At 42.9% G+C, this 20,548-nt stretch overlaps 1 protein-coding gene across 4 annotated transcripts in view; it reads left to right on the top strand.

Moving 5' to 3' along the window:
• The first annotated feature begins 8,821 nt into the window (after positions 1-8,821).
• The window catches only part of SLC9A6 (solute carrier family 9 member A6), a 53,152-nt gene continuing 41,425 nt past the window's right edge, over positions 8,822-20,548 (top strand). For 2 of the 4 annotated variants that reach the window (XM_087860047.1, XM_087860050.1), the window contains exons 1-2: positions 8,874-9,232; positions 18,974-19,173. In XM_087860047.1, the coding sequence (XP_087716173.1) occupies positions 8,899-9,232; positions 18,974-19,173 (534 nt within the window). In that variant the 5' untranslated portion in view covers positions 8,874-8,898. The other 2 variants (XM_087860048.1, XM_087860049.1) reach the window with 2 other exon arrangements.

The following is a 20,548-nucleotide window of genomic DNA, read 5'->3' as shown; positions in this document are numbered from 1 at the left end:
CTGAAAAGAGCCAGTTTACGTTAGGGAGAAATGAAAGGGAAGAAATAAAAGCACGCTCACAACGCCAGGCCATCTCGTCTATCTCTGATCAGAAAAAAGTGTACTCTCAGTTCTGGATTTGTCTTTGTCTCCATCCCCTAAAATGTACACATTCGTTAGTGAGATTCTCCCCTTCTTTCCACTCTGCTCTCCTTTGGCGGGCCCACCTCTTCATTCCCACCGCTTCAGCCACCGTCGATAACACAGTAATTTCCAAAGCGACATCTCGATCTCAAATGTCTCTCTTTGGCTCCAGACCTGCTAATTGCTTATGTCTATCCTGCGGCAATTCAAACTTACTATGGCCAAGACGGAATTCATCAATTTTTCCAAACTCTGCACCAACTCCTCCAGTGCCCCCGACTGACTGGCACAGCGTTGTAAGCCGCATATCACGAGGTAAATGCCCTCAGCCCTGTCAGGATTCTACTTTTTAGCTGCATCAATTTTGCTAACTCTCATTTGCTCGAAGATGCCTATCCTGGACACCGCTTTTAAACTTGCAATCTTCCCATTCCTGGTCCCCTTAGCCTGCTCTATTCCTATATCGCCTTCTGAAATATTCTGTAATTTGCCTGTTTATTAGGTTTGTTGTGTTATTATTGTTCACTGTCTCTCTTCCTAAGTTCCAAGAGGACAAAGATTTCTGTCAATGCCTAGAACATTGCCTGTCACATACGGTAGGCATTCAAAGAATGTTTGCTGAATGAATTATGGGAAAGAAGTGGGGAGTGATGTATCCTTGTTTGAAATGATCTCTAGAGAGAGTCCTCCCACTTTTTAAAATTGGATTCAGGAATCCCTGGGACTTGCATACACTCGTAAATTTTTATGAACCTTTGATTGATGATAAACATTTTCTGATATACTTGAGCTTCCTCAAAACTGAAAAAATTTTAGAAAATAAAGAAGGCACCCAAGAGCCTGCAGATTACCTCAACTTTATACGGTTTTTGTCCTCCATCCCATTTTCCAAACCTTTAATTATGGTCATTATTTTTCTCTGGGCCCACTCCAATTCTTTCACCTCTAAGCCAAGATTTGACACAGTACTCAATCAGTGTCAAGTACAATGTAATGTATTCCTTACTAATGTAGGCATATTTATAAACCACACAATCAGGAAGAACCAGGAAATAATCTTTCTGTACTTGACAGGAAAGTGCTTCCTTCACCCCTGGGAGGTGGCAAGATAGAAAAGATAATTGACCAGAAAAAAAAAAGTCTTAACCCTTGGTTTTAGCTTTGATAATGGTCAAATGGAAAACAGCCTTTTCTGGCATCCTACTAAATTATGTCTGCTAATATTAATTTATCCAAAGCAGAAAAATGATTAGGTTTCCTAAGGGAGCTGAGATGTGGTTCCTTTCCTTTGAAAAGATGAGGTTACAGAAAAAAAGAGAGAGCCAGTAGGAAATCTGGTATTTGTATAAGCCCCCAATACATTATCCTACTCTTCAGGGAAGTGGCCAGGCATTGAATTTTGTTTTCTCCACTACACTCTTAAGATGCATGCCCCGTTCTCTCTCTCTTTTTTTAATATCTTACCCATGTACGGATGCAAAAGAAACTAGGCTAGTTTCACATTTTCTAGAAATAAATGGTTAACTCCTATTCAGGGAGTGGGATTTTAATGGGCTCATCTATAGATTTTAACATGAAGGGAAGCCAAGGTATTCATAGTCATAGTTACCAGGGATTGTATCATTCAAATAAGTACCTTGGGTCCATTCATACGTTGTTTTCTAGGTTGGAGTTCATTCCAAATGTGCAAGGCACAGCTAGGGGCAGCACTGTTTTCATGAGCTCTTAGAACAGAAGTCAAACTTCATGGGAAAGAGCGTTTAAATTCCTAGGTGACCCCAGAAGTGCCTTTAGTTTTCATAAAGAAAGCTATTTTCCATATGCACAGAGGATACATGATGTGGATTTGTTAAAGGTGGGGATAATGATCTCTAAAGCATTTCCTACCGAGATGTTATTTATGAAGGCTCATCACATCTTCCCAGGATAGTCTGTTGAATAGAGAAAGCACTGCAATCCCAAATTGTCTTTCAGTTAATTAACTTGGTCACATGCCACCCAACTAGGCGAGTGACTTCATACACCACTCAGATATGCCTCCATTTCCCACTCTCTCCCTCTTTCAGTCACACTCTGTCCTTTCCTACCTAGTTCAAAAATCCACTTTCCTTAGGAATTCATTGCTATTATAGGTGTGTATAAGAGGAATATATCTACTGTAGGTACTAAACCTTTCTTCAAACTATTTATACTTATTCCAGCCTCCCTGGGTAACTAATTCTAGAATTTCACTACCTGCTGGGTAAACTAGTATTTTCAACATTTATATTGAAATTGCATCATCTCTTTTTTATTTCTTTACAAAAATGGTGTATGTTCAGCGTAAGAAATTCAAACAATGAAGCGATGTATCCCTCTTAACGCATTAAGCGGCGCCTTGGCATCTCGAGTTTTGAATCTCGGTAAACAAGACTGTGGTTACTTGATTCAGATCTTTAAGACTTGTTTACTGAAAGGTTTATACTACTGTGGTTAAAAGCATACGCTCTAGAAACAGATTGGGTTTGAATCCCGGCTTTTCCTTTACTATCTGGGAGACTGGGCAAGTTACTTAACTTTACTGTGCCTCAATTTCCTCATCTGTAAAGTGGAGATAATAATAGTACTTACCTGGTAAGGTTGTTGTTAGGATTGAGTGAGACAACACATATAAGTTGTTTAGAATAATCCCACATTGGGGGGGTGGTGGAGGGCACCTGGCTGGCTCAGTCAGTAGAGTGTGTGACTCTTGATCTCCGGGTTGTGAGTTCGAGCTGCATGCTGGGTGTGGAGAGTACTTTAAAAATAACAAAATCTTAAATAAAAGAATAACTTCTCATGGTGAGTCCTCAATAAATGTTAGCCATTATTATTGCTGCTGCTGCTGCAATAGACTCTTGTAGCTAATTTTCCAGACTAAAGGGGTTCTTTATCCTTGTAGTCTTTCTTAAAACATCAGTTGTTTCTCCCCTTTGGTTATTTTAATTGGTCTTCTCTGGACCATTTCTAGATCTACTAATATCTCTCTTGGGGTTTCATTACCACATCTACACAAAGTATCCTAGGTTACTTGTCTGGGGTTAGTATGATTATTTATTTCAAGTAGCCTTGACACTGAAAATGACACCAAAAGTCTTATTTGCTTTTTTAGCACACTGAGCTGGTATGTTCAGGAAATAAATGTAAAACTCTAGCACTATACTGGGTCCTAACTGATATTTGGGGGGTTTTGTTGTTGTTGTTGTTGTTTGTTTCTTTTAGAGAATGAGCAAGAGTGCGCAAGCATGCACGTGGCGAGGGGGAGGGGCACAGAAGGAGAGGAAGAGAGAATCCCAAGCAGACTCCATGCTGAGTGGAGAGCCCGACACAGGGACCATTCTCACAACCCTGAGACCATTACCTGAGCCAAAATCAAGAATGGGACGTTTAACTGACTGAGCCACCCAGGCACCCCCTAACTGATATTTGTGACCAACTTTTCCTCCTCCTCCTCCTCCTCCTCCTCCTCCTCCTCCTCCTTCTTCTTCTTCTTCTTTTTTTTTTTTTTTGGTAGGCTCCACACCCAGTATGGAGCCTCACTCGGGACCTGAACCCACAACCTTGAGATCAAGACCTGAGCTGAGATCAAGAATCTGATGCTTAACCAATGCTTAACTGGCTGAGCCAACCAGGGGCACCTCCCACTTCTTGAATATAGACATTCCCTATACCACTGCCCTAAAATTGGATCTCTTCCTACCCTTTGTTGTTTGGAGAACACATAAACTCCTATAACTTCAATATTGTGTACATAGCTCCCACATCTTTCACCGGTCCTGACTTCACTCCTGAATTGCAGACCCTCCACTTGGATATCCCCCCAGTCTCTTAAATCCAACCTGCCCAGAGCTGAGCCGTACCTCCTGACTCCCATTTTAATGCTATTAGTAGCCCTATATTTTCCAGTTATGCAGGTTCAAAACCTTGGAATAGTCTTCCAATCGTTCTTCCTCAAGCATTCCCCATCTACGCACCCAATCAGTTGCCATGACAGGTTAGTCCTACCTCTGCATCAGCTGCTGTACCCAGCCTCCCTTCTCCCTGTTCCATTCCTACTGCAACTGGTAAGTTAAGGCCTCCTGACTTTTCAGCAAGACTACTTTTCTAAACCATACCCCCCCCTTTTTTTTTTTTACTTTTCTAACCTCTTAACCAGCCTCCCCTACAGCCCATCTCTCTGCATTTCATTCATCCCCCTTTCTGCTGCCAAATTAACATTGAGGAAGTTTTGACCAGGGTAATGAATGAGTTAAAAATGTCTGCGGCATAAAGACCTTCCAAGGTACGGCCTCAACTTTGCTTTCTGGCCTTTCCCTTTCCCCCAATACAGGAGTGAATCAATTCAGTGTTTATCAAGCACCTCCAGTGAGCCAAGGACTGTGCTAACCACTGGGCTAAACTTACCTACACTCCTCAGTGATCAAGTATTTACTGAACACTTACTATGTACCCAGTACTGTAAAATCCTCTTTCGCTTTAATCCCTGAACTGAGACTATGTCCCTAAGAGAATTTAATGTCATCTGCAAACATGGAGAGTTCCTTGGTCCTCCGTTAAATTTGAAAGACATTCATTAATGCCCAGATGTGTTTTTTTTTTTAAGATTTTATTTATTTAACGGAGAGAAAGAGAGAGAGTGCACACAAGCGGGGGAAGCGGTAGGCAGAGGGAGAAGCAGGCTCCCTGCTGAGCAGAGAGCTGGAGGCAGGGCTTGATCCCAGCATCCTGGGATCAGGACCTGAGCCAAAGACAGACACTTCACCGACTGAGCCACCCAGGCGCCCCTCCGATGTGTTTTATTGAATACCTGTTTTGGTTAGACCTTATGCTAGAGGCTGTCAGTAAAGAAATAAGTAATGCCTGGTTTCCTGCCCTCAGAGTAACCGTGACCTGTGGCTGTGGAGTAACAAACATGTAAATCAAGCATGACTATATTTCATGGGGGCTAAGAGAGAGAGTTGCCCACTGGGCTGTGGGAGCTCGTACATGGGGCCCCAAACTCAGCCTGAGGGCATCCTGGAAAGCTTAGTGACTTTTTTATACTGAGTTTTGTCAGAGGAGCAGAGGTTAGGTGAGGAAAGGGTTGAAGGACATCCAAGCAGAGGGAGTACATGGAAAGGCAAGTATGTGTACAAAACCACGTGATGCATTCCGGAAACTGCAAAATGGCTGAAGCAAAAGCTATTTGGGGGAGAGGTGGAGAAGCAGTCGGGGGTCGGGGCTTACGGAGCATCATATGCCAGGCTAAGGAGCCAGAACTGACAACAGTGGGATCACTGGAGGGTTTGGAGCAGGGCTGTGCTATTTATAATCAGATTTGTGCTTCAGAAAGATCCCTCCAGTAGAAGTATGGAAGGACAGTTGGTGGAGATGAAGGCAGAGGTCAGCAAACCTTTCCCATAAAGGACCAGACAGTAAATAGTTTAGGCTATTTGCAGACTCTACAGTCTCTTTGGCAGCTACTTAACTCTGCCTTGTAGTGCAAAAGGCACCACAGACCATAGGTAAACAAATGGGCAGGGCAGTGTCCAATAAACCTTTACTGATAGACACCGAAATGTGAATTTCACATCATTTTCATGTGTCACAAAATGTTCTTCTTTTGATTTTTGTTCAGCCATTTAAAAAAATGTATAAAGCATTCCTAGTTCCAGGCCATACCAAAAACAGGTGGCAGACCAGATTCCATTGGCTGTAAATTGCTAATCTCTGGACTAGCAGATGAGAGTGTAGAGAGTTGGAGAACCTCATCTCTGATGGGGAGAGAAAACTAATGTGCTAGTAGAGGGAGGTGTAGACAAAGGCTTGTTTCTCAGAAGAGATCTGGAAGTGGTTTTGGAGAACAGGAAGAGATGGTGGGCCAGTTTTGTAATAAATGAGTCACGGGGATGAAAGCGACAGCATAGGGAATATAGTCCGTGGTATTGTAATAGCGTTGCATGGTGACAGAGGGCAGCTACACTTGTGGGGAGCACAGCATAATGTACAGACTTGTGGAATCACTATGTGATATGCCTGAAACTGATCATGTAACACTGTGTGTCCACCAGACTTCAATAAAAAGAAAGCTGGTGTACAAGGAGCCATTGAAGATGGTGGAGGGAGGTGATGGTTGGAGTAGATCCTGGAAGAGGCAGGAAGGAGGTGATGGAACTCAGAGTACAGATTGCAGTGTATGTTTCATAAGGGAGGAGGAAACATCTCTTTCACTGAGGCTGGAGGGGAGGAAGAAAGGAGGAGCACTAACAGAATACCTAAGTAGGTGGCAGGGTAAGGAACGTGAGGACTATTTTTTTGAGGTCTTGATTTTCGCAGTGAAAAGGGAGGCATGGCTTAGATTCCAGGTGATTTATCGGGATGGTCATCGAATCAGCCAGGATGAAGGCAGGGCTGGGGTGGGGGCGTGGGGAGGTGCTGTGACCCAGATGCCCACATCCTCTGTGAATGTACAGGAGTGACCAGGAAGTCATTAGGTGACAAGGAATGGAGAGCATTAGAGCTTAAAATGAAGGCTGGAGGAGTGAGGAGCTTGGAACAACAATGGGGAAGTGAGCTGAGTGGCAGCTCCTTCAGGCGACATGATACGGGGTGTGTGTTGCATGTATGTATGAGTTCATGTGTAAGACAGCGGGGTGGCGAGAAGATAAATAGCACCACCTGAAACAGCCTCAGAGCAGGTGATGTCCTGGGTTGGATTCAAGTACCTGTTAAAGGAGGGGACATCAATGCAGCAACTGGGTTGGGTTGAGAAAGGGGTACATTCTCAAGGGAGCCAAAACTCATGGGGATTGGCCCGCTTGGTAGAGTTATTGCCATGTCAATAACTCTCCCGGAACTGTGATGTGAAGAGGTGGCTGGGTGAGAAAGCATACTAAATCGCTGGGGCCTGTAAACACAGGTAGAGTCTGGTGCTTAAAGACATTTGCTTACTGTGATCAGGCAAGCAATCTCTGACTTTGGTTTTGTTTTAATTTGTTTTCAAGTTTCAAACACTAAGAGACTGAAAAATGGTTTTGTGCTGAGGCAAACAGCCTTGGATTAGGTGGTCAGGCCTGAAGAAACAGGTACATAATTTGCTAGGTCTTCTGGGGTGATCAAGCTAGGTCTGGGGAGGGGGCAGTGGAGAGACTGGGAAGGATCCTCATCTGGGTTTCTTAAGGGCCAGCCCTGTGTGCACAGGGCAGTTTGGTTAGGCTGGAGCCAGGGTATAGGGGACAGGCAGCCAAGAGATTTCTTGGGACAGTACAGACAAACCCAGGTACTAACAGGAGAAAACAGGCTCACAGTCCCTGGGATAGTTCCTGACCTGCCAGGGACAGAATTTGGAGTTGACCTCTCCAAAAGACCTGCTCTAGGTCTTTTCTTTTTTTTTTTTAAGCTCACTATCCTCACAGAACTTAAAGAGCTGGTTAGTGGGAGTGAATCCAGAATGGGGTAGCTTGGAGTTGCCTGGATGTTATTTGTCTCAGCAAGGAGATGATATAGCCATGAGATGACAGCATTTAAGAATCAGGACTTCTAGGCAGAATGATAGGAATTGGATTGGTAGTACCATTGATGATATGCAAAATCTGAGAAAGAATTCATGTTTGTAACGGGGAAATGAGCTCATTTCAAAGCAATTCTAGTTTTTGAGCTGGGTAGGTCCTTCAAGAGGATGTGCTCAGTACCCCGCAGGTAGAGGCCTGAAGGGAGAGTGGCATGTCAGGGCTTAGGATTTGTAATGCATTCATGTAGAGGTAGAAATGAAAGTCTAGAGAAAACAAAAAGCCCACCCAGACTAAGGTGTGATTTGGTAAGTATGGGGAAAACAGGAAGCCAGTGTTCTGGAAGAGGTGAGAACTGTGAATCTTTTGGTGTGCCAGGTGGAGAGACTCAGAGTAGAGAAAATACTCCTCCAGGAGGAGAGATGAGAGATGGTGTCAACCGTGACTTCCAAGCTGGGGAAATTTGCGTTAGAACAGCAGGAAAAAGGAGCAAGAGGAGAAGGAGAAATGCACCACACCTCAAAAGATTTCCTCTTTGGGAAGGGAGAGGAGTGTTTGGAGTTCGAGTAAATTTGAGCACACACGGATTTAATCTTCTTTGCAAGATGGACGGGTGTCTGTACAGGTTCCTGATGTGAGAGATGGCTCGCATCTCGGGTGGTTTACATGTAAGGAAAACTGAACCATACAGAGACACACGCATATTCCCTGCCTTTGAGTCAACTCTTTCATGAACTACTGCAGTGTTGTTGGTTTTTTCCCAGTGAGGACAGAACAAGGAGCATCCGATTTAAATGACAGAGATGGAGTTCTAGGCGTCCCCCAAGGGGACAACTTCTTATCCAGTTAAGAGACACTGGGGGACAATATTGAGATGGGTTATGAAAGCTCGATTCCCCTGAGAGCTCTAAGACTAGGACCAAAGTAGACCTAGCTCGATCCGCCTCTGCTTGATTACGCCGAGCTGAGGTTTCTTTTCCAGAAGGCCGTGGGCTAGATGCGACAGCCTTTCGTTCCCTGGCAGCACCTGAGTGTGCGTGTCCGGGGCTGGAGGGGAGCCGGTGCGATGGAGGCCCGAAGGGCAAAGGGATGGGGCCAAGCGAGCCGGGAGTGTGGCGTCCCCTTTAAGAGCGGCGGCGGCGGCGGCGGCCGCGGTGGCGCGCTCTCCGACGGCTTCCCTGGGGCCCCGCCCCTTTCCCGTGAGCCCTCGGGGAGTGGTCCGACCGCGGGCGGTTGCGGGTGAGGAGCGGGGCGGGGGGCGCGGGGAGTCATGGCTCGGCGCGGCTGGCTGCGGGCGCCCCTCAGCCGCGGCGACGGTGGCGGCGGCGGCGGCCCCGGGGCCCGCCGGCTTATGCGGCCGCTCTGGTTGCTCCTCGCAGTGGGCGTCTTTGGCTGGGCCGGGGCTTCGGACGGCGCCGGCGGAGCGGCGAGAGCCATGGACGAGGAGATCGTGTCCGAGAAGCAAGCCGAGGAGAGCCACCGGCAGGACAGCGCCAACCTGCTCATCTTCATCCTGCTGCTCACCCTCACCATTCTCACGATCTGGCTCTTCAAGCACCGCCGGGCCCGCTTCCTGCATGAAACCGGCCTGGCTATGATTTACGGCAAGTGCCTCAACCCATGTCCGCCCCCTGGCGCTCCCCCTTTCTCTGCCCGCCGGCTGCTTCGCCTCCTCTCCTGGCCCTGCTCCGCCTGTGCTCGGCTCCCCTTCTGATTCCTTTCATTTTCTGCCTCACTTTCCCCCCACGCCCGTTTCTCAGCCTCGTCCCCCTCTTTTCTGCTATGCCTCCCATTTCTCTACCTCACCCCATTTCCTCAGCCTCGCCCCCCGTTTTCTCTGCTTTGAAACCCCTTTCCTTTGCCTGTCCACACCTTTTTTCCCTCCGACCCCACCCCCTTTTTCTTCCGCGCATCACCCCCACCTCCGCCTCTGCCTACCAAGCTCGGGACCCGGGACTGAGGATGGGAAGGGAGTGGGTGCGGTGTCTCGGGTTGGGCTGGGGACTGGGGGAGGGGAAGACAGCATAGCGATTTATTTCTCTGGGGTGTCAGTTTCTTTAAGGTCCTTTGAAGCTGCAGTAGTATCTCTACGGCTAAGGATCTGGCGTCCTTTTGGAGCCGGAGTCCACCTTTACCCATCACCCAGCTCTTGCTACGCCCTGTCCTTTCGAGGTTGAGAATGAAAACCTTACCTCCCGTGTAGCCCAAGTGAAAACCCGAATGCAAAAGAAGCTACAAGGAAGGCTTAGGGTATTTTTAATGACGTCCTGATTCCTTGTACTATGCTTGTAATATCTGATTAGGATACGTATGGTCAACCTAATCCAGGCATACCGAGGTGAGGACAGGAAAGAGTTAAAAATGTCCCAGCAGTGTGTTGTACTACGGTGATCAGGACAGTTCAGCCAGTGATTGGGAACACCACGCATATGCAGTATGGGTGACTTGCTGGTGGAATAAGGTTATTGACGGATCATTGAGTAAATGGCTTCAGTTCTGGTGTCTTAGTGTGCCTCCTTTTTGAGGTTTCTTATTAATGTATTTTTATATTTTGGTCTTAAGGCAAGAAGGGCAAATCAAACATTTTGGCCTGCTCGGAGGCCTCCTGAGAGGTAAAGATGCATAGTGCTGACTCTTTATGTGACTGTGAGGGTATAGATGGTTGAAGAGATGAGGGTGGACAGACAATCCTTTCTGGGCAGTCCGCGAGTGAAGATTATCTTCATATGGAACAGGCTGAAACTGATGAGCTTGTTGAGCTTTGTTTCTCAGACTTGCAAATAGGTAGAAGCAGCCTTGGCACAAAAGAGGCATTTCTCCACAACCGCCCTCCCCAGCCCTTTCCAGTAAATACAGACTTCTGGAATGTGCCTATGTGCATCTCAGGGGTGGCAAAGCAAGGTAGTTGTGTGCATCAGGAAAATGCATGAACTCGGGCTTATTTTTCATCTGTAAGGTAATAGGATTCTAAGCCTGTGTGCAAGTATCTCTGCTCCCTAGGATTCTTAGTTCTTAGATGTATTAAGTGGTTTTCATACTTCATATTTTTTACATTTTACTTGCAGCGCCCCTTAAGCTACACATCTCTATATAATTTCTCTGTTTAGCAACGTATGATTTTTATTTACTATACCGAACAAACATTTACTAGTCAGCCAACTGTGTATTAGGCACAGAATAACAAAGAAACAGAAGATCCCCACCTTCAAGGCACTTAGCTTTCTTGGGTAGACAGGTCACATAAAGAAAATAATGGCATCTTAAATTCAGTTAAATGCCAAATGAATATTATGGTGTTAAGATAAGGAACTGATTATAGAAGCCTCTTTCCTCCATGTGGAGAGAGTATGATGTAGTGGCTAAAGATGCAGGGCTTTAGAACAGAGGTCTGCAAATTTTTTCTGTAAAGGGCCAGATAGTAAATATTGTTGACTTTGTGGGTCACGTAGGTCTCTGTTGCGTTTTCTTCTTTTTTTTTTTTTCTTTTTACAAAGCTAAAAAACATAAAAACTGTTCTTACCTCTTGGGCCTTACAAAAACAAAACATCACTATGGTTTGCCAACTCCTGCTTTAGAGTCAGAACAGGGTTCCTGTCCCACTGTGCTCATTGTTCTGTGTGATCTTAGGCAAGTCCCTTACCCTCTTACACTGTCATCTATAAATTGGGGAAAATGCTAGGAGGGTTATTGTGAGGAAGAAATGTTTTTAGCTTAGTACCTGACCCCTAAGTAAATGTTCAATAAATGATAGCAGTGACACTATTATTATTGCTGTTATAACTGCGTTTTCTCAGGTTAGGCTCGAAACAGTTCTTTTAATTCCTTAGTTTTATAAGTTAAGAGGCAAACACAGTATTTTTTTAAATATCAAATAAGGACTTAGAATTGCCCTGAAAATATTTGCTCCTTAGTAGTTGATATCATTAACTTCCTCTAACTCTTGAGCTAAATAGAAAAGTGGGATTACTGACTGCATTTCCTGACGTTTCCATTAGTAAAAGGTAATGGAGTACCTTAGTGTTAGTATTTTGTGAAGGAAAAAACAAGGGTATCTCTTGCGGAATATCAAGTGGAAGGGTGTTATCTGGGAGTCAAATCTGGGCTTGATTTGCCACGACTTGGCATTCTTTAGCCTGTTCCATTTTCTCGGTATGGCAATGGGGGCTATGGATAAACAGCCTCCTGACTAACTCCCAAGTCCAGTTTGAGAATGGATGGGATTGGGTCAAAGTATTTTCAGTGCCATGGAAATCGATGTTTTCTAATCCTAATTACTGTCTGCCATTTACCTTTTCTTTGACTCTTACACCATCATAGCTGTTACGTTAATATATTATTTCAAGACCTTTATTTTTCAGCTTGACTTCTGGATGAAAAGGCTCCTTATTCTGGGAATATCCAGCCCTCCAAGATTCAGCCCACTGATGATTTTATTTCTGTGATGTTGGTTTAGCTACCTAAATCCTGGAAAAATGCTATTTAAAATAAGCCTCTCCTTTATCTTTTTGATAATCAAGAGTAAAAAAAGAAAAGATTAAATTGTGGTCAGTTTCTAGATTGTAATATAACCTAATTGCTCCAGTTACAAACACAACGTGAAAGCACCAAAGTATTCTGTTTGCTGGGCTAGCTTGCTTAAGGAGCTTAAAAATTGAGTCACCATTAGTAAAAATTGTCAGGGTAGTTAATTAAGCCTGAAAAGTGATCAGTCACTGTAGTGTGTTTACAGATGGTATAGAAAGCAAGGGACAGGGAAGAAACATTTTGCCTGAAACTTACAGCATCCAGAGTCCTACGCTTAACTGACGTGATTCATCAATAAATATTAAGTGTCTTTGACGTATGAGATATGATGGGAAATACAGATATGAGTCATCATCCCTGCCCACAAAGCACTTACGATCTAGTGCCTTAATAAGTAATGTTTATTGAGCATTCTAATGTGTTCATTAAACCGCCTAACAACCCTGTGAGATGGGTACTATTATCTCTCCCATTTTACATATAAGGAAATGGGGGCAGAGAGAGGTTAAATGACCTGCCTGAAGTCACATAATTTGTAAGTATTGAGCCAGGATTCATACCTAGTCAGTCGGGCTCAGAAGCCCCATTCGCTTAGCCCCTAACCTTATTGCCTTATATTGAAGAGATAAAACTTAACTATAAAGATAAACTAGTTAGTATTATCATCACTACATATAAGGAAACTGAGGTTCAAGGAGAGGTTATCGACCCTACAGTCACAGACTAGAACTTGATGGAGCCGGAATTCATATATCTATCTGACTTTCAAACTTGTGCTTTTTCTCCTGTATCATGCTATACTAAATTTCATAAGATCATATATGTAGAGAGCTAATACTTAGGTTGTAGGCATTTTGGAGGTAGATTGTGAGGGAAGGCTGTGAGGAGGTAGAGACCTTAACCACTGGGGCGGTTCGTTGTGATGTGAGAGCAAGGAGATGATCAGAAAATTGGAGGGGCACCTGGGTGGCTCAGTCGGTTAAGCATTTGCCTTCAGCTCAGGTCATGGATACCGGAGTCCCAGGATTGAGCCCCACATCGGGCTCCCTGTTCAGTGGGGAGTCTGCTTTTCCCTCTCCCTCTCCCCCTCCCCCTGCTCCTTCTCTCTCTCTCACTCACTCTCTCTCTCAAATAAATAAATAAAATTAAAAAAAAAAGAAAAATTAGAGAGGCTTGGGGCGCCTTGGGAGGCTCAGTCAATCATCCGAGTCCTGATCTCAGCTCAGGTCTAGATCTCAGAGTCATGAGTTCAAGCCTCGCATTGGGCTCCACACCAGCATTGAGCCTACTTAAAAAAAAAAAAAAAAAAAAAAAAAAAAAGAACATAAGAGAGGCTTTGGAAGGAGGAAAACCAGACTTCAGTGCTGGTTTTATCACTTAATGCCAAATAATGTTGGCTAAGTCATTTATCCCCATTTTATAGATGAAGAAACAATGACTGAGAGATTTATAATAGTATCTACTACATAAGGTTATGAGGATCAAATAATATATGCAGAAAGAATTAGGATGGGGATTGATTGGTTCAGGTGTTAAAGTGAAAGAATTCCCTTGGAAAAGAGGTTGATCTTTCTCAGAGGGGGGCCTAAAGAGAAATGAGCTAATGCTGACACTGGGAGGCTTGGAACTGAGGCAGCTTACATCAGATGGCCTGTGGCTTCTCCAAAAAGGAGGCAGTGAGATTGGAGATTTGAGAAGGAGGATAAAGGTTGGAGGAGCTGCTGTAGAGAATGTGCTAGGAGGCAAAAAGATGAATAAACACATGTAAAACTAACCAGAGGTCGGCAAACGCCTTGCCTGTTTTGGCTGTCTTGAAGTTGAATTAACTTTTAAGACAAAATCTAACAACATTCATCAAGAAGTAGATAAATGTTATATAATACATACACACACATACATATGTGTATATAAATCTCTGTACATACATACACTTGTTAATCTGTAGAAATTATATCAATTTTGACCACATTTGATATCCCAGCAATATTCCTTCCATATTTTTGATTATCAGAGGCTTTTAGTGTCATAGCCTGGGAGAATGGGCTGAGATCCCTTAGTAAACCAATCCATTGACTGTGAGCCCTTGGGTGATACACTGAGTTCTTTATCCCTGGGAGGGGGTCCAGCACAAGAGGGTCAGGAATGTGTAGGAGAGGCGGGACCTCTCTGTTTTGTGAAAGATATCTCTTTGAGGTTGTATTCTTTGTTGCCTGTTAGTGGTAATTTTAAATTTCGTGATAGCAATATTTTTTTGTGCCTCTGTCTATGTAGGAGGCTGGAAGTTTCCGCCTTATCCCCTTAACAAAGCACTCTTTTTGTGTACTTCATTGAGAATTGCTTTAACTCTATGATTACGATTTGACCTTTCACAGAACCCAAATTAACTTGAACTGTCAACTTTATTTAGAGAAATTCCAATTTTTCAGATGTCTGATGCTATAATAAAAGGATCTCGATTTTTTTCCAACCTAACCAGTTATTCTCCTTGCCGAAGTTTTAACTGCCCAAGTGTGTGTTTCAGATTGGTCCGAGTGCTGAGCCCTCCTCAGGGCCCGAAGAGACATTTCAGCATTGAGTCGGAGTGCGGTAGAACTGGTAGATACCATTTCTTACACAGTCGGCCTTAAGGACATGGAAAGAATTTGTGCTGCTGTATTATGATTTGTAGTAGCTTAGCTATGATATTGGCACATAAATATAAGGGGGAACGACTTTTACTGAGCCTCTCAGTTAGGAGGTCTTTATGGGACAGTAGGGAAAAGAGCACTTTCTATATCATATAGGCAGGGTGACCATGGGTCTATAGCCTTTTCTTACCTAGGTTATGTTTATCAAACCCAGCTGATACCCAACCATCCCTTTTTTATTTTGTTTTTTTAGAGATATTTTCCCAGTGTATCTTTCATTTTTAAAAAATTTTTAAATAAATGTATACTTCTTCACTAATTTCTTCCACCTCCCACACCCTGCCTCTGGCAACCACCAGTTTGTTCTCTGTATCTATGAGCTTGGTGTTTTGTTTTGATTTAGATTCCACACATAAGACGGGTCATATGGTATTTGTCTTTCTCTCTCTGACTTATTTCCCTCAGCATAATGCCTTCAAGGTCCCGCCATATTGTTGCAAATGGCAAGATTTCATTCTTTTTTGTGACTGAATAATATTCCGTTATGTGTATCCACCACATTTTCTTTCTTCATCCATTGACGGACACCTAGGTTGTTTGCATGTCTTGGCTATTGTAGATGATGCTACAATGAATATGCGGGTACGTAGATCTTTTTGAGTTAGTTTTTTGTTTACTTCAGAGAAATACCCAAAAATGGAATTGCTAGATTATATGGTAGGTTTTTTTTTTTAATTTTTGAGGAACCTCCAAACTGTTTTTCATAATGACTGCACCAGTTTGCATTCCCACCAACAGTGCACGACGGTTCCCTCTTCTCCACAGCTTTGCCAGCCCTCATTATTTCTTGTCTTTTTGATCTTAGCCATTCTGACAGGTGTGAGGTGATCTCATCATGGTTTTAATTTGTATTTCCCTGATGTTTAATGATGTTGAGCATCTTTTCATGTACCTATTGGCCATCTCTATGTCTTCTTTGGAAAAATGTCTATTCAGATCTCCTGGCCATTTTTTAATCAGTTTTTTTTTTTGCCATTGACTTATGTATTTTGGATATTTTGTATCCTTATCAGATATATGTATTTTGGATATTAGTCCCATAGTAGATATATGATTTGCAAATATTTTCTCTTTCATTTCATTTCTTTTTTATTTTTTAAAGATTTTATTTATTTATTTGACAGAGATAGAGACAGCCAGCAAGAGAGGGAACACAAGCAGGGGGAGTGGGAGAGGAAGAAGCAGGCTCATAGCGGAGGAGCCCGATGTGGGGCTCGATCCCATAACGCCGGGATCACGCCCTGAGCCGAAGGCAGACGCCCAACCGCTGTGCCACCCAGGCGCCCCTCATTTATTTTCAATCTGGAACTTTGTTAAAAACTTTTTAAAAAGTTGAGGTCATCGTACTGTTTAGCAGTTACTCATTGCTGCTCACTTCAAAAAACGTGTGATTGTAAGTTGCCTGGAAGAATCCCTCATCCCTGCACCCTTTCCACTTCCCACATTTGTCCCCTCTCCTGCATTTATCACTTCCCGCTCTGGCCTGGCTTCTGCCCCCACTGCTCCACTGGGACTGCCCTTACCAAGGTCACCTTTGAACTTCTCGTCCCAAGCCTGATGGACCCTTCTTAACACCTGTCTTCTTGACTTGGCTGCAGCACTGGCTAGTTTTCATCACTTCCTCCTCTTCTCTTCTTACTCCTGTTACTTTTCCTCCTTCTACGTCATCAGCTCCTCCTCCTCTACCAGCTCCTTCACATTGGCTCTTAAATATTGGGATAAAATTCTGGGCGTATATCCATAGTCCTCTTCCCATTTTATTTGCTTCCCAGGTAATCTCAAAGGCACCTGACTTCAGCCATCTCCACTTGAGACCCCCAACTTCCTTGAGCTCCAGATCCCACACACTCAACTGTGCATGTTATCACAGGTACATCAAACTCAACAGGTCTGAAACAGAACTGTACGTTTCCCCCCATGAACCTGTTCCCTTTCTCACCGAATGGCCCTGCTACCTATCTGGTTGCTCAGGCCAGCTTACCCACATAGTTGCCAAGTCATTTTGGCCCTTCTTAGTCTTTCTCCCAGTCTCCCTTCCTCCTTCTAAAAGATAATACCTTCTAAAAATCTCTCTCTGTCCCTTGTTCTGCCGTCTTAGATGAAGCCCTAAGCTCTTAGTGCCTGAAGGACTGTAATGGCCTTCTATCTGGCCCCTTCAAACCACTGTGGTCTAGAGCAACCAGTCTTTCTAAAATAGAAATCTGATGTCAAGCCCCTGTTTATTTATAACTCTTCTATGACTTCCTTTTGCTTTCGAGATAAAGTCTAAACTCCCTTCCCCAACTTGCAAGGTCTTTTATGACTCAGCTCCTGCCGATCTTCCACACTCAATTCTGTCGCTTTATAACCCAGCCATACTGCACTACATGTGATTCCCTGAATGGGCTGTGTTCTCTCTTCCATAACCGGATGTGTCCTACTGTACCTCCTACCTGGAAAACCTCTTCCTTCACTTTGTTTCCTTGGTTAGGTGACACCTGTGGAAAGACTTTCCTTCTGTCCCACTTCCCCTGGCTTGGTTAGGTACCTCTTTTCTGTTTTTATAACACCTTGTATCCATATATATCATACTGTAATTGTTTATTCAGTCTGTTTTCGCTAACTGGGCTGAGAGCTACTTGAAGGAGGGACCTTGTTTTCATCTCTGAGCCCCGAGGGCCTACTCAGCATAGTACTCTAGTCACAGATATTAAAAGAGTGGCTGGCGGGTTAGTGTGAAAGGAAACAGGGAGGTAAAGTGTAACTGATTGTGGCACACTGTACATCTTGGAGTTAAGGGAAGCTCCAGAAGTTTGAGTTCAGTTTGCAGTTGAGATATATCTATACCATGGAACATTATTTGACCAATTAAAAGGAATGAAGTTCTAATACATGCTACAACAAGGATGAACCTTAAAAACATGATTCTGAGTGAAAAAAAGCCAGACATGAAAATTCACATATTGTAGGATTCTGTTTATATGAAATGTCCAGAATAGGCAAACCTATATATAGAGAAAATGGATTAGTGGTTGCCAGAGGCTGGGAGCTGGGGGGGGGGGTGGTGGAAAGTGACTGCTAATAGGTATGGGGTTTCTTTTTGGAGCAATGAAAATGTTTTGGAATTAGATAGTGGTGATCAATATATGACTTTGTGAATATACTAAAAGCCACTGAATTGTATGGTTTAAAAGGATAAACTTTATGATATGTGAATTACATCTCAATAAAGCCATTATCAAACAATTTGATCAATATAGGTGTTAGTACCTAGAACATTGTGCACACTTGAATATCAATATGATCCAAGTACAATTCTAGCAATATATTGATGTCATAGTGCTGGACTAAGGACTTCTATTCCATGTTTTGATTTTGAAGCACGTATTTTTATTTTTATTTATTTTTATGTATTTTTAATATTAAGATTTTATTTACTTGCCAGAGAGAGAGAGAAAGAAAGAGCACAAGCAGGGAAAGGGAGAAGCAGGCTCCCCACTGAGCAAGGAGCCCGATGGGGACTTGGGAATCATGACCTGAGCCGAAGGCAGATGCCCAACTGACTAAGCCACCCAGGTGTCCCAAAGCACATATTTTTAAATTAAAATCTGACCTTTTAGTGGTAGAAGAACTCAGTTGATCTACAAATGCTATCGATGTTCCAGTTTGTTAAATGTATATTATTTGGCCAGCCAGGTGCTGTAGGAATAATTTGGGAAGCGTTGTGTGTTTAACAGTCTTATAAATTGATGGATGGAGGTGGAGGTGGTAAACACATCTCTAACATGATTACAAGGCCAGGTTGGGACACCTTGGAGCATATTCTGTGTACAGATAATTTGAAGGTATTTTTTTATTTTGTTACATTCCTAATCACCTACTTATATCTTGATCTAGAAATGCAGTGATATATGCTGTACCTTAGGGAATGTTTTTCCCTCTCGTCCCACTGGATTATATGAATATTAGACTCTTAGATTTGCAAATTTAATAATACTTTAAAATGTAACTGCATTCGGTCTAGAAATTGGTTCTGAACCACAGGGGACTCTCATAAGAGTTTTTCTGTTAGCAATCCAAAGGTGTGGGGGGGGGTACAAAAGAAGTAGTCTTCGTCCAGAAGAAGAGCTTATATGGTTCTTTTATTATTTCCAGGTCTTTTGGTGGGCCTTGTGCTTCGATACGGCATTCATGTTCCAAGTGATGTAAATAATGTGACCCTGAGCTGTGAAGTGCAGTCAAGCCCAACTACCTTATTGGTAAATGTTAGTGGAAAATTTTATGAATATACACTTAAAGGAGAGATTAGTTCACACGAACTCAATAACGTTCAAGATAATGAAATGCTTAGAAAGGTAAGTTCTTCGTTAAAGGGAATATTTGGATTTTTTAAAAAGTGTGTAACTAGCAGCAAAGCGATTCAGGAGAATAATTAATAATGAATTTTTAATGATGTTTAAAGTCAGTCTCTTAAAATGGAGAAAAATCTCAATTAACAAGTGTAATATAATGCTAAGGAAACAGACATCTGTATGTTTCATTTTCTGATTGAGGCTAAGTACTATAATCCTTTTTGTTTCATTCCGTGATATTTATAATTATAATAAATGGTGACTAGTATTGACTTAAGCAGAATTTATAATCATTTCTTCCAATTTGCAGATGGTCCTTAGAGCTTTATGGTACTTCAGTGCATTGAGTTTATTGGATAATACCTAAAATATTCCATTAATATTTTTTGAATATTATTATTTCTTTCTTGTTTTGACTGTATTCTATATGGAGGACAATTTAATCTTTCCTTGATTCGTAATCTGGCACAACTTCAGGGGCCTCATTCTGAGGACCAGTTACTGTACCATGCTGTGCGTAAAGCTTTATGTAGGAGGCTGTGCCGCAGTCTTACTGGCGCGCAGACGTTCCTGGAGCTGCGTTCTCCTGTCCCTGCCATAGTCCCCCATGAAGGTTCTCAGGGCTTCTTTGCTCACATCTCTTGTTTGCCGCCCACCCTCAGCCATGTGCCTCCACTTCTGTCTTCTGCATGGGCGGGACTTGGCTTTCCTAACTGCTTGGTTGTGGTTCTGGCCATCTTTAATGCTTTTTACAATTTCATATGAGCTTAGTTTACTTTGCAGCAAGAGTTCTTTCCACCTGTGGAAAATTCCAGTTCCTTAAAAGTTCTAGGAAACGAATTTTTAGCATGGGTATGTATGTAGCCACTTTGTGTTCATGTCAGATCCTGCTGCAGCCTTATGAACAGAAAGGGGCATCTGTGTTATTAGAGGGAATAGATATCAAAGGAAATAGGCTGTCAGGACTAGAAATCTTAGTCATATAGAAATTTCTTACCATAATATTATGCTGTATACCTTTAGAGGCGTTACCTGTGTAAGAAGTCTGTTTTTTCTTGCCGGCAATAATGGCATACTCCCAAATTCTGTTACCAGTTTGAGGGTCTCTTGTATTTAAAACAAAGATATGTTCATGCTTTTTCCCATTTTTAAGATTTTTAATGTCATAGTATTTTACCACCCTTTCCATAGATATGACTTAACTGATTGCTCCATCACTGTCTCCTTGTCGTTTGGTTGAGAAGTAGAACAACAGCTATCCTATATGAAAAACTTTTCAGTGACCATAGTAATAGTCTTGCCTTTCACCAGTTTAACATTCAATCTTTTTTCTTTTTCATAATTTGATAATGTAATACAAGGTCTTCTAAGGGAATTC

Source organism: Ursus americanus, chromosome X (assembly GCF_024610735.1).
Source record: "Ursus americanus isolate L20-20 chromosome X, mUrsAme1.1.p, whole genome shotgun sequence".
NCBI classification, from domain to species: domain Eukaryota; kingdom Metazoa; phylum Chordata; class Mammalia; order Carnivora; family Ursidae; genus Ursus; species Ursus americanus.
This window is presented reverse-complemented; position numbering and strand designations above follow the sequence as displayed.